The sequence below is a fragment of the Aulonocara sp. 'chitande type north' Nkhata Bay genome, linkage group LG9 (genome assembly GCF_057382095.1).
Source record: "Aulonocara sp. 'chitande type north' Nkhata Bay isolate Kocher_YH1m ecotype deep benthic linkage group LG9, A_spYH_male_GT1.1, whole genome shotgun sequence".
In the NCBI taxonomy this organism is placed as follows: domain Eukaryota; kingdom Metazoa; phylum Chordata; class Actinopteri; order Cichliformes; family Cichlidae; genus Aulonocara; species Aulonocara sp. 'chitande type north' Nkhata Bay.
Window position 1 is genome coordinate 6,882,473 of NC_141352.1, and position 13,896 is coordinate 6,896,368.

The 13,896-nt window shown below is 41.4% G+C and overlaps 1 protein-coding gene across 3 annotated transcripts; it reads left to right on the top strand.

The window, feature by feature from the left end:
* Positions 1-399: 399 nt before the first annotated feature.
* On the top strand, positions 400-11,356 carry gcm2 (GCM transcription factor 2). Of its 3 annotated transcripts, none has more exons than XM_086305085.1 (8): positions 400-668; positions 5,528-5,591; positions 7,317-7,505; positions 7,595-7,707; positions 8,750-8,875; positions 8,963-9,219; positions 9,333-9,573; positions 9,800-11,356. In XM_086305085.1, exons 1-8 carry the CDS (start codon positions 576-578, stop codon positions 10,112-10,114), a joined length of 1,398 nt encoding a protein of 465 aa, XP_086161211.1. In that variant the 5' UTR covers positions 400-575; the 3' UTR covers positions 10,115-11,356. The 3 variants fall into 3 exon arrangements, with proteins under 3 accessions (XP_086161211.1, XP_086161212.1, XP_086161213.1); XM_086305086.1 differs by lacking the exon at positions 400-668 and adding an exon at positions 5,234-5,334; XM_086305087.1 differs by lacking the exon at positions 400-668 and adding an exon at positions 5,235-5,310.
* Positions 11,357-13,896: the final 2,540 nt, after the last annotated feature.

The window sequence follows — 13,896 nt, forward strand, 5'->3', positions numbered from 1 at the left end:
AAGTCTCTCACACACACACACGGAGGCGGGCGCGCAGGTGAGCAGGTCATTAGGTGTGTCCTCTAATAGATGACTAATGAATTTGTTTGTTTTGGGAGAAACACTGACGTGTTTACACAACACACACGGACAGATTTTTTCAAAATCAGCTTATTTATTTAGAAGAAAAATAATTAATAAGAATAATAAACAGCTGTTGTTATTAATGTGGCTGTTGTTCAGAGCATTGATTGATTATTGGTGATCGTCACGAGGCTGCACACTTGTTTTTGTCTCGTTTGTATTTTTAGTTTTTCTTCCTCTCTCACCTGTACACACCCCCTCCCGCTCCCTCTTCCCTCCGCAGGCTCGCGACTCTCTCACCTGTCCTCTCACTTCTACCTGAGTCCTCTACAGAGCTGCACGCGCTGTCCGGAGTCACGCGGATCATTTTGAATGTTTTATTTCACCTGCGGACTTCCGGTTTGAAAAGAGGTTTGAAAACTTTTAATTTGGCTCAGATTCTAATTCTTTGATTTCGAAAGAACCATCGGAGAGCCGAAGAGGACAGGGTCAGGCCCGCCAGCGGCAGGAGGATGTCCCGTGCCGAGGAGCGCGAGGAGGCGGACTGCGTGTGTTCCGTCGGGATGAAGTTAACGTGGGACATCAATGACCCCAAGCTGCCCCAGGTACCACGTGATCCCAGTCATCCTTTATTGATTTTAAATGTAATCAATAAAAAAAGATTGAGAGGAAATAAGAAGGAAGCTTAAATTAGGCAGACAATGAACGGAGTCTGGAGAAGCAGGGAGTCAGGGCCGGAGACGTTTGTTCATCAGTGATCACAGTTTGATCCGCTCCGAGCACAAACGCGGCAAGAAGAAACAAACAGAAAAAGCAAAAGACGAAAATAAAATTAAAGTCAGATGTTTTTAATTTGCATAGAAATAATCCGAGTTTGTTTTAGAATTACAGGCCACCTCTGGAGAATTGTCGTCACATCTGGAGCTCAAATTAAATTAAAAAAAAGTGTTTGAATTTAGTTAGATTTTTTGCTTTCGAGAAAATGAAACGAAAAATAAATAAATAAATAAAATAAAAATGTGAAAGAGCAGCAGGTCTGAGAGTGTGAGCGAACACACAGTGACAAACCCAAATATCCACGTTTAAAAATAAGCTTTTGAAAACTAAACAAATATCTGAAAAATAACTCGTTCATGCAGAATATTTACACACATATAAGTGTCACAATAAAAAGGAATTCGTTCATTAATAAGAGCGTACACACTGCTTATTATATTATAACATTATTTGAATTTATAAGTCTACAGAAATCAAAGTGAGCAACTCAATAAATGTTTCTTATTTTATTTATTTTGATTTTGTGAGATGGTCTAAAGAAAACGGTCCAGTGTGTGATTTACATGGAAGCTTTGACACATCCCAGCGCGAAACCATGTCCATTCCTGATGCACGTAATTATCGATAATTAACTAAAAATCTATAATGAATATATGATGCAGTAACTGACATTACAAACACTCAGTCGTGCATGAGGAATTAGAGGAGGGCAGAGGTCGAAGTTTAAAAGGGTTACAAAATTCAATTCAATTAAATTTTATTTATATAGCGCCAAATCACAACAAAAGTCGCCTCAAGGCGCTTCAAAATAAAAACACAATATTGAAATCAGCTGTTCTGCATCGAGAAAATGTTTGTTTGTAGTTTCTGGATTTTTCTGCCTTGTATGGAACACATGAACGTGTTTGATCAATAATCAAACCATCGACCTGTTTTTATTTACATTCACAGGTCGAGTCTTTGAAAGTTTGATTGGATTATTGATCAGTTATCGATAATCGGTCACTTTCACATCATTAAACACGTTCTCCAGTATCTTATTCTACAAAACTTTATTTAAACAAACTGTTCAGAGGATTTAATAAAAAATAAAGACATTTATTTGTAGTGTGTGTGTGTGTGTGTGTGTGAGAGAGAGAGAGAGCGGACTGAAAAACCCCACATTTAAGAACAAGCAGAACAAATTATATTTCAGTTCTTTTTAATGTAATGAATGTGAAAAATGTCCGTTGAATAAAATCATGTTTCTCCTGCAGGCGTTTTTTCAGACACGTTTTTATTTTATTTTTATTTTTTTCATGACATGCGCAGATCCAAACAGACGAGCCTTCACAAACACGTTTTCATTAATTTGGTAATAATAATCAATAATTATTATTGATAATAAATAATATTTGTATTATTACTTCAGTTCAGTGGTTTGAATCAGGAGAATGTGTCACGCGTGAAAGTTTCACACATTCCCACAGACCGGTGCAGAGTCAGAGGTTTTGTGGAGGTTGTTTGAAGGTTACGTGAAGCCGCCGTGTGACCCGCGCTGACTCGGCTCTTTGACTCTGTTTTTCTGGAGGTTGTTTGAAGGTTATGTGAAGGTTCGTGTGACCCGTGCTGACTCGGCTCTCCGCTCTGTTGTTGCTCAAACAGAAAAAACTGGTTTGTGTGTTTTTGTTTCCAGTGAAACCAAACACACATCTCCCATCGCACACAGCTCCCACGCTGATCGATATCTGTGATCGATCCGGGACACAGCTTTTACACTCAGAGCTGATTTTTCAGATCGAATTCAAATGATGGAGCTGATGCAGGATAAATAGTGTGGTTCAGAGGCCGCTGAGGGCCACGGCCTGGACTAGACTTTATCTGGCTTCACAGCCTGACTCCCAGCCGACTGTCCACGCTCCTTGTCATGATCCTGGACGTGGACATGGGTAAGAATGTTTGCCGAATGGTTTCGGGTCACGTGGAAACGGGGTTTGGTTGTTTGTTAATTCACTGCCTGACAAGAAATTCAAAATTTGCTCCAGAAATATTTACGCCCAAATAATTTTAAGTAATGAGATTACATTTCACGAATCGGGTCAAATGATTTTTTTTGTTTGTACGAATCAGAATCAAGAGTTTTATTGCCAAACGTTGAGCAGATTTGCAACATTAGGAAATTGTTGCGGTGCTTTGTGTGAGACATTAATAGATATAAATAGACATAAATAATCAGTAATTATTTCAATAAACAAACCGTTGACTAGTCATCTACATTTAACTCAAAGTGATTCAAAGAATCGCTTTTTGGAGAGCTGCGTGAAAATATGTGCAGAGGATTTTCCACGATCGCACTGAACCAGCCGTTTTTAATCTGGGCTCCTCCGCTTAAAGTGCCGTGGGCTGGTTCATGTACCGGGCTCTCGTCTCTGGTCTCCTGGGTTTGGCCCACTATGATCCTCTGATGTCTCTGACTGGACGTCCTAAGACTGGATTCTGGAGATATAAACCGGCCGCTGTTTCAAACTAAACACGAGTGCAACTCCGTGGAACGGGCCGTGGTGTGAAGTCGCTGCTACCTGAAGACTTTGTTGAAGAAACCCTCCCAGTGAGGACAATAATAAGCAGCAAGTTGGTGCTGGTCAGACTGGAGCTGGCTTCTGTCCTGTGATGCGAGGTCTACTCTATTAGCCGCGTAGGTACCGACGTGTTCCCACCACGGCGATGAGCCGAGACGTGTCTCCAGTGTAACGTGGAAATAAAACGAGTTTAAAATGTGCGGTTCCTTGTTTGAGTGAAATGATGTAACTGAATGTTTGTATGAATTTAAGGTCGTTTTCAGTGTTTTTTCTGTTTCCTGACTGTGAGTCTGGCGTTTTTCTTTGTTAAAGATAAACTTTTCACACTTTACTGATAACGCTCACACATCTATTCACAGAATCAGACAAAGATTTACCAACATCAGTAAGCACGTGTGTTTTCTCGGGGCCACCGTACATTTCACACAGCGTTCAGGGCTGTATCCGATCAGGATGTGTTACATCATATTCTATAAGGATGTTATGTGTTTGTAGACTTTCTGCCCAGTTTGACCCATTTAGCAGAAGTCAGCCTGTTTAAGGCTCTGATATCTATTCTGTGTGACTTACAGCAGTTATGACATGGTCTGATTTTCTCACCCAATAAAGGAATATTTCATATATCAGTCTACTCTTCATTCTATCAGAAACAGTTATCACAGCTCGTACATTTTCTTTTTACACATATTTGTAAGCATTGAGCCAAATTTAGTAATGCCAACATATTAAACGAACAATATTTGTCTCTCATATATGATACATCTGTATACACACTGTCACAGATACTTGAGTGTCTTTGAGTGAAGATTTAAGGTGATAGGAAACATAAATAACTTCAACTTGAATCTTTACTGAAGCTCAGTGTTTGACACAGAGTTCACTCACATGTGCTGTACCAGTGTACCTGCACATGTGATGTGACAATAGAAGTGATTTGATTTGAGAGTTCAAACTCACTGCTGTAATAACTAATAATGATTAATATAATAACTATAATATTGGCCATATTATATTTACACTGACTTTAGTCTCATGAACAACATTAACTAATTGTTATTTACTAACTAATCTTATATGACTGTTCAGTACAGATATGAAGCCCAACAATCATGTTTTACAGTCCTGTGGTCTCAGCCTCAGATACTTATTAAATCAATTCAATTCAATTCAATCTTTATTGGCAGACTACATGTCCATAAAAACAAGACAAGAAACACACACACACAACTCCCCCCCCCCCCCCCCCCACACACACACACACAACACAAGGTATACCATTAAATATATATATGTATATAAATAAGTATATAAAGCATTTGTAAAAATATAAAACCATAATATACATAAAACACAATTACTTAAAATAAATCAATAAATACACAAACACTTTAACCAGTGCTTTCTGAGACTGGATGAGTAACGGGAACCACTCACTGTCGGATCTGTAAGTGCTAAAATTATACTGTTACTCGAACCATCCAGTCGTTCTCTAAAATTGAACATTAACTTTCTTAAAAGTGCTTTAAAAGTCCAAACACTCACAGCTACAAACATCTGGCTGGCACTACCACTTCTAGGTATCCTGCAAAGGATTCTCATCGCATCATTATATGCAACATGCAGCTTCTGCATGCTACATTGTTTGTAGGATGACCACAAGGGGGCAGTATATAAATCACACAAAGCTCGTGTAGAAACAAACAAACAAATGAACAAAATATGTTCTCCTTCATTTCTGTCAACTACACGTTTCCAGCTATCATGGTTGCTAGGCAACCTGGGCAGCGCGATGGAGGCTAGACCGCCCATTTCACAAGCCTCGCACTTCCGGCCTTAGCGGTCTTTGAGTACGCGGCCCTTGAGGACCGTTGAGGCTGCGTACTTTTAGACCCTGAATTGGGGTACAGCCCAGGTCTGTTTCAGTGTGAGGGCATCGGTGCGTCACACCATCATCAGCTGATCGATCACTGCAGTAATCTATTCCTGTGTAGCGGCCTTTGACTCATAATTTCGCCTTTATTTTCATTATTATATCATATTATATTATTATGTCAGCAACAATAAATACATAAAGCGCATTGAGTCAGAGCTTCAAAGTCTTACCCGTGTGTGTGTTCGTCTGTCTGCAGGACACGAAGCAGTTTGACCCGTTCCAGGAGTGGACAGACGGTTACGTTCGGTACATTTACAGCGGTGAGAAACTTTTTCGTGTTGCTAAGATTTTTTTAAATTTTTGTTTATTTAAATTCTGTCCAAACATAAAAGACATGATGTGAAGATTTATGAGCCTGTAGGTTGATTCCCACTCAGCTTTAATCATTTTTAAACTTTATTTGACCTTCTCAGTCATTTTCTTTTAGGGAGCATGATTACATGTCAAAATATATATGTACAAGTTATTATTGTGAAATTGTTTTAAAATGTCATAAACATGCTGCAGTGTTTGGGTAATTACTCAAAACATAATAAAAGGAGTTTGTTCAGTCAGCTGAGTTAAGTGCATGTCTGACCAGAGAAAGAAAGTCACGACTTACCATGGCAACAAGTAAATAAAAAGCATTTTAGTTCAGTTTAGTTAATTTTTTTACCAATATAGTCCCAAATTCATGAGTTTTATGTTGTAGAGTAGAGACCCACAGCAGGGTGTCCAACTGTCCTGCAGGTTTTAGATGTGTCCTTGATCCAACACAGCCGATTTAAATGGCTAGATGACCTCCTCAACATGTCTCGAAGTTCTCCAGAGGCCTAATCATGTGATTCAGGTGTGTTGACCCAGGGTGAGATCTGAAACCTGCCCTCGAGGCCTGGAGTTGGACACCGCATGCACTTTGGCGACAATGGGAAGGAAAAACTCCCTTTTAACAGGATGTTAAAAATGTGAGGATTTAACGGGGAGTCAATGATGGGAAGCCAAAACAGGAGAAATCTGCTCTCTCTTTCTAGTCCCTGTCAGTACTCTTGCTGCAGCATTTTGGATTAGCTGAAGGCTTTTTAGGGAGTTTTTTGGACATCCTGATAATAATGAATTACAGTCATCCAGCCTGGAAGTAATAAATGCATGAACTAGTTTTTCAGCGTCACTCTGAGACAGGATATTTCTAACTTTAGAGATGTTGCACAAATGGAAGAACGCAGTCTTACATATTTGTTTAATATGTGCATTGAAGGACATGTCCTGGTCAAAAATGACTCCAAGGTTCCTCACAGTGTTACTGGAGGCCAAGGTAATGCCATCCAGAGTAAGAATCTGGTTAGATACCATATTTCTAGGCTTTTCAGGGCCGAGTACAATAACCTCAGTTTGATCTGAATTAAGAAGCAGAAAGTTAGCGGCCATCCAGGTCTTTATGTCTTTAAGACATTCCTGCAGTTTAACTCATTGGTGTGTGTTATCTGGCTTCATGGACAGATAGAGCTGGGTGTCATCTGCATAGCAGTGTAAATGTATGCTATGTCTTCTAATGATGCTGCCTAAGGGAAGCATGTATAATGTAAACAGAATTGGTCCTAGCACTGAACCCTGTGGAACTCCATAATTGTGTGTGTGAAGAGGACTCTCTATTTACATGCACAAACTGGAGTCTATTAGATAGATATGATACAAACCACTGCAGCACAGTACCTGTAATACCTACAGCATGTTCTAATCGCTCTAATAGGATATTATGGTCGACAGTATCGAATGCTGCACTAAGGTCTAGCAGGACAAGCACAGAGATGAGTCCACTGTCAGAGGCCATAAGAAGATCATTTGTAACCTTCACTAAAGCTGTTTCTGTCTTGATTGGCTGTGGCTAACCAATGAGATGTTGGAGTTGGTTGAATACATTTTAAAATATACACCATGAAATTATTAAATAGGGAAATATAATTGCTCAGTGGTCTAAAAGTCACTGTTTGGTGGATTTTGTTTTGCAGCTGAAGATAAGAATGCTCAGAGACATCTGTCTGGCTGGGCAATGAGAAACACCAACAACCACAACTGTCAGATCTTGAAGAAATCGTGTTTAGGTGTGGTGGTTTGTTCTCGAGGCTGCACACTGCCTGATGGATCCAGACTTCAGCTTCGACCTGCCATCTGTGACAAAGCCCGGCAGAAGCAGCAGAGTAAGAAGAGCCTGGACCAAAGACTTCTCAGGACTTCCTCACCTGTGTTCACGTTCACCTGACCAGTTTATTTTTCTTGTGTGTTTCAGAGAAGCTTTGTCCCAATTGTAATGCTGCTCTGGAGCTGCTCCCATGCCGTGGTCACAGTGGTTACCCTGTCACCAACTTCTGGAGAGTCGATGGAAAGGCCATCTTCTTCCAGGTTGATTAATAATAATGGATTGCATTTATATAACACTTTTCTAGGCACCCAAAGCGCTTACAATTCCACTATTCATTCACTCTCACATTCACACACTGGTGGAGGCAGCTACAGTTGTAGCCACAGCTGTCCTGGGGCAGACTGACAGAAGCGAGGCTGCCATATCGCACCATCGGCCCCTCTGACAATCACCAGTAGGTGAAGTGTCTTGCCCAAGGACACAACGACCAAGACTGTCCAAGCCGGGGCTCGAACCGGCAACCTTCCAATTGCAAGACAAACTGCCAACTCTTGAGCCACGATCGCCCCAATTTGATTATCAGCACAACTGGTTTTCTAGCTGTAACACTGTCAGTGAAAAAAAATTGTATTTAAAATATTTAAACATGAATAAATATTTAAATGATAGCTAATAAGAAATATTTGCTCATTTTGTGTTTGGTTTAAAACTAACTGCAACACATTTGAATAAAGCAGTTATCAAAGGGCATCATCGGGTCTTCGTCAACCCTCTGAACACTGCAGCCTTTTCGTGTCTACAAGTTTTTTCAGATTCTCCAAAATCTTTTGTCAAATGATGAAACACTGATGATAGAATCACAACATTAATTGTGTTTATCTGCATTTTCAGTGAGAGAAATGTTTAATGTTTTCTGGGATTTCCTTACCTGGATGATTGAGAAGGATAAAAATCAATCTTTGGATTAAGGCTCGGATCACGCTAACGCTAACAATGTTCGGTTTGAACTGTTGAATTATCTATAGTTGCTGGTCCATCAGATGTTTATTGCACAACCTTTACTGCAACTTTATTGAAATGTATTGCTGCATCTTTAAAAAGATTTAAGTTTTGATGTGTTGATTTTGTTCTGTTTATCATGAAACAATGATTTCCATCATATTTTATTCGGTACAGTTTTAAACAGGTTTAAACTACAACTGTCAAAATTAGGGTACAAATCAAATTCAGTGTTTTTATTTATGTATCTATTTATCTAAATGACATTTTTGTGAATTTGATGTTACTATTATTGTCCTCCAGGCAAAAGGTGTTCATGATCATCCCAGACCAGAGTCCAAATCAGAGACTGAAGCCAGAAGGAGTTCAGTAAAGAGACGAGTCAACTCACCTCCATTCACACCAAAGAGACGACTCATTGAAACACAGGTTGCTACCAATAAGCCACAAACAATAACCACTGTTTGTTCACATCTCTGCTGTTTACTTACTGTTTCCCTGTAATTTTCCCTTTAGGCTCTTGGCCCTGCGCTCCTCTCCTGCGTTGAACCAACGGATAGGATTTCCTTCATTGAACCAAACTTCCCTCAGCACTACCCAGCATTCCAAAGCCCAGAAACCTACTACAACCCCCACAATGCACTGGGAGAGAGCACACCAACACTTCAGAAACCAGCCAATCCCAGGCTTTATATGAGCAGGCCCGGATATGACTTCCAAGGATACCTGACCTCACCTTCATATCCTGTGACCTCTGACCTTTGCGACCCTAGGTTAGCTTCAGATATTCCTCAAAACAGTTTCTGGTAGTGTAAAAATAATAAAATGCACCATAAATGACATGTAAAGTTTCACAGGTTTAAACCAGATTCTGGTTTCTGTGCAGAGTGGCCCCGGTCCTGGGTTCCTCGTCGTCCTCGTCTCCATCGTCAGCTCCTCTCTCCTCCTCCTCTACCTCCTTTGACCCCCAGACAAAGACCCCTTCTGGATGGAAAGAACTGCTGAAGAACTCTGCCCCCTACAGTGACAACCACCATTACTACAGCACAGAGTACCCTTGCCGTTATGCCAGCAACAACCCGGGTTCACCAGCAGCACTGCAGACCATCATCACAACGACAACCAAGGTGAGTAACCCTCAAAACCTGAGGTTTGTCTCAACTTGTAGAGCCTGCAGGAGACATGCGTAAGAGTCAGGTATGAGATACGTGTTTTGTAGTTGGACTTGCACATGGTTGACCTTGTGTATTTCACTGTAAACTGAAAACAATTGGCTGACATAGAAGCTTGAATATCTGTTTCACCTGTAAATAATGTCGTTGTCACATTATCACCTCCTGTGTTCCTCCTCAGGTCTCCTATCAACCGTGTCCGAAGCCTCCTGCTGCCCTCCCTCCTTACCAGTCGTGTCCCAAACCCTCTGTCGGCCTGCCCTCTTACCAGCCCTGCACTCCCTCCAAACCTGCTGGCCTTCCTGGCTGCTCCTCCTTACTAGACGACCCCTCCTCATCCTCATACTCCACCGAGGTGAAGGTGACAGAGGATTCGGGTGGAGTCATCAAGTCTCTATCTTTCCAGCCTGAGCCTCTTCAGACCAAAACCGAACGGGCTGACGGCTACGACTACCGCTACTCGTACCCCAACACATACCGCTACGACGACTACTGAGGGAGCAATACATCCATCACTGTTACCACTGCCGCAAACTTCCTATGGCTGCTAGTATCACTGGACCATTCAGGTACCAAGAGGATCAGTCTGAATCCAGGTTTTGGTCCCTGAGAGACTTTCTGGAAAAATTCACTTATCAAACGATGATCTTTTTCACGTCGGACGTCAGAGAATCACCTCTGGAGACGTTCAGGGGAGGAACTCAGGCAAATGGGAATATTTGCAACCAGTATCCTGTTACTGGGCTGGTGTTTCTGGAGCTCACCCTTTAGGTGCTTCTCACAAAAGAAAAACAGCATAAATCATTAAAATACTGTGTATATTATTTATTATCTTTCAACTTTCTGATATTTCCTGAAACAGGCTGACACGCTGATTCGTGGTAATCTCCAAAATCTAGTCAAGACACGACAAACTGTACAGCATATTTGAGCAGAAGGTTTTATGTTTTCACCACAAAACACAAATTTGTATTTCGATGGATAGTCTTCATATCAACTTTGGCCAAAGTTTCAAATAACAGAGCCTAACAGTCTAAAGCTAAGGTCACTGCTCTGAACACTTGGTTTCCTGCTGGGTTTTTTACACTCTGTATCTGTAATTATCATTAAATATCATATGACATCACATTGATGTCACAGAGATAGTCATAGATTGTATAACCTATATAGATCCCATCTCATCTACGTAAGATATAGAGTCACAGAATTAAACTGGCAGTGAGCACAGGAAGTCATCATGTCAGAATGAGAACATTTGGCTCCATCAGCAGACTGAGATTCATTACTGAATAACCAGCACACACGTCGCACTGTTTGTTGGACTGGATTTCCTTTATTTCAAAACCCATTTAATCATGTTTCATATTTTTAAGAACATTTTATTAGTTTCACTGGAACAAATTTCTGTGAGCATCTGAAAACAGAGGGCTGCAACAAAGGGGCGATGTCAAAGATCAAAACTGAACTATAAGTGTCTCTGTGTGCCGAGGAAGACCCTGAGATGTGACTGAAAGCTGGATCCAAACATATATATATATCCATAAATAAAGTAGAACTAAAACGTCTGAAAAGACTTTCACGTGAGAGACTTTTAAACACTCTGCAATCAGAAATCATAATGACCTGTATGCACTTGGAGTATTTATTCTATCTGTTAAAGCCACTGCCTTTTCCTGAACCTGGAAGAACAAACAACGTTTGACTGAGGAGATCTGAACCTGTTGAAGTGACACATTAAAGCAGCTGATCTTCACACTCTGCTGTTTCTCGATTCTTTCTGAAATCAAACCCACACTCATGTCTTTAACAGTATGAAACAAACTGGTGGAATGGCCCTTTAAGATCTGACAGGGGTTAAATGAGCAGGCTCTCAATCAGCAACACACAATATCGACTATAAGTACACATCATCAGTTATAATTTTATCATTATGATAAAAACAGATAAAAATGGTTCCTATAGCTTTAGTGTGAGACTGTGCTAACTATAAAATGAAACAGATTGTGAATTTAATAAAGCAACGAGCTGATTCGGGGCAGAGTGAATCAGCTGTGGTGTTGCAGGGACTTTACAGGGCAGCAGAAACCTTCAGAAGGACTGTTGTGCAGAATTAAAACCGTATAAATAAAACTGTGTTTTCAAATGGATGCTGAGAAAGTGTAAAGCAGTGAGTGGACAACAGACCAAACGTGAGTAACCTTCATCAACAACAGACAAAATAACCCAGACAAGGATACTGTTGACTGACATGAGTGTGTAGTTAATACGTTGAATGGTTACCTAGGCAACCAGGGGTCTACCTGTACCAGAGTCGGTTCAAGGTTACACAGTTTTGTCACAATGACCTTGGAAAGGAGACAACACCATGAAGTTATCAGCGTCTGTTACACAGCGACTCACACCTGGCTCGTCCTCAGTACAGTTCACGCTAATTCAGGCACGCAGATGTTTTCAGGAATATTAATATTGAATGTTAGTGGGACTTTCTTTCTTTGAGTTTGCTGATCTCAGAGCTTATTTAGAGAAAAGTTTAACAGGATGACGAATTAACATCTAAAACTGCCACAGGTGTTTCCGAGTCACAGGTAAGCCTAGTGCACAGGTGAAGGCGGCCTTTAGTGAGTCCAGCTTCATTCAGCAACATGGATGTGAAGTCATCACTGAGACCACTGTCAGAAGGACCCCTTGTGGGCTCCGAGCCTCATAGTGAGCCCCCTGCAGCACAGGATCAAAGCGCTGCTGTTTGGACATCTGCGGGTTTCGGTCTGAGTAATAAATGTTGTTTTGACAAGAGCATGTCGGGACAGGACTCACTGAGCTGTCCTCAGGGTGAACCTTTATGTCCTCGCAGACGCTCTTCGACCGCCTCATCTTCCTCTCTTTCACTACGATCCATTACGATCGCTCACTCCTCAGCTCACTTGTTACCTGCCTTCAGTGTACGCTAACATCCATCAGTGGATGATTATGTTCAGAGGCTGGCAGGCGGCGGAGCCACCCAGTCTGATCCTCGCACACACACTCACAGTAAAGTGTGCGTGTTAGTCCCCATAGGGAAATAGTTCCTCTGCATTTAACCCATTCACCCAGTGAAGCAGTGGGCAGCCACCAGTGCAGCGCCCGGGGAGCAGTGTGTAGGGACGGTACCTTGCTCAGGGGTACCTCAGGGTAGCCGTTCAGTGGAGTCGAACCCCCGACCTTCCGATCATGGGGCCACCACTCTACCTACTGAGCTATCCCTGCCCACCTACTGAGCTATCCCTGCCCTACAATCCTGCAGATTACTCCATAACAAATCTGAAACTGAGATATCAAAACTCTGCTTCTGTCCAACAGCCTAAAAGAAAACACGCTCACATCATAATGCTGTATACAGCGAGGTTAGAGTTAAAACTATTCTCCAGTAGGATGACGACGATGATGATGATTTTCATATCAAAGAGATTTGAACGGTAAAATGTAAAGATATAAGATATAAATATAAGAGGATTTTCTGCACCTTAAGTACCAGGTGAGCAAACAATGTTTCCACAGGCGGGATCTTCTTCAAGCAGACACTAGGCCACGATCTTCATCTTCATCATCCTCACATGTGATAAATTTATGTGAAGGTGACGAGTCTGACAATACTCATCCAAATGCTCACGTTACACACACACACACTCTCGGTGATACTTCTCCTCTCTGCCCCTTACCCTGAATAAACCAAATATCTGCACCCGCCAGCAGCCATGTTTGCTCTGTCACTGTCATCAGTTGGACCGGGATGCTGAAAAGGAACATCTTTTCAGACTTTATTGCTCAATAATCAGATGATGATTGATGGAGACAGGCAGGAAACATGAAATTTTTCCTCCTGTATGGTGCCAAAAAACCTTTGAAATCAGGAGGTTTGGCGCTTTCAGGTAGTTCAATGATGTTCTAATCAATACTTGTTATTGATAAGTTACAGTAACCTGTGCTGAACGTATCCCTGCTGAGGAACACAGCATAGTTGAATTCCTGCACAAGAGGTTTCTGTCTCCTGACTCACCTGGTGCCTCACCTGTCTCTCACCTGTAAACCAGGTGAGGCTGAGTGCAGATAATCCCAGACTGTGTAATTCTATCCTTTCCCCAACAATCACCTCATCCTGTCTCCTTATCTCCTTATCTTCTTCTTTTTCTTCTTCCTCTCCGCTGATTTCCATCGCCGCTCTTTCACACGCAAATAATTTCATCCCTCCTCTTCTTCTTCTTCTTCTTCTACTTCTTCTCTGCTAAATAAATCATCGTCTGC

Bases quoted from the DNA above. Each gene is read 5' to 3' on its own strand.
- gcm2 (XM_086305085.1), top strand. From the start codon at position 576: ATGTCCCGTGCCGAGGAGCGCGAGGAGGCGGACTGCGTGTGTTCCGTC. The intron at 5,592-7,316 runs GTGAGAAACTTT...TTTGTTTTGCAG, and splicing joins CGTTCGGTACATTTACAGCG to CTGAAGATAAGAATGCTCAG. The intron at 9,220-9,332 runs GTTAGCTTCAGA...GTTTCTGTGCAG, and splicing joins TCTGACCTTTGCGACCCTAG to AGTGGCCCCGGTCCTGGGTT.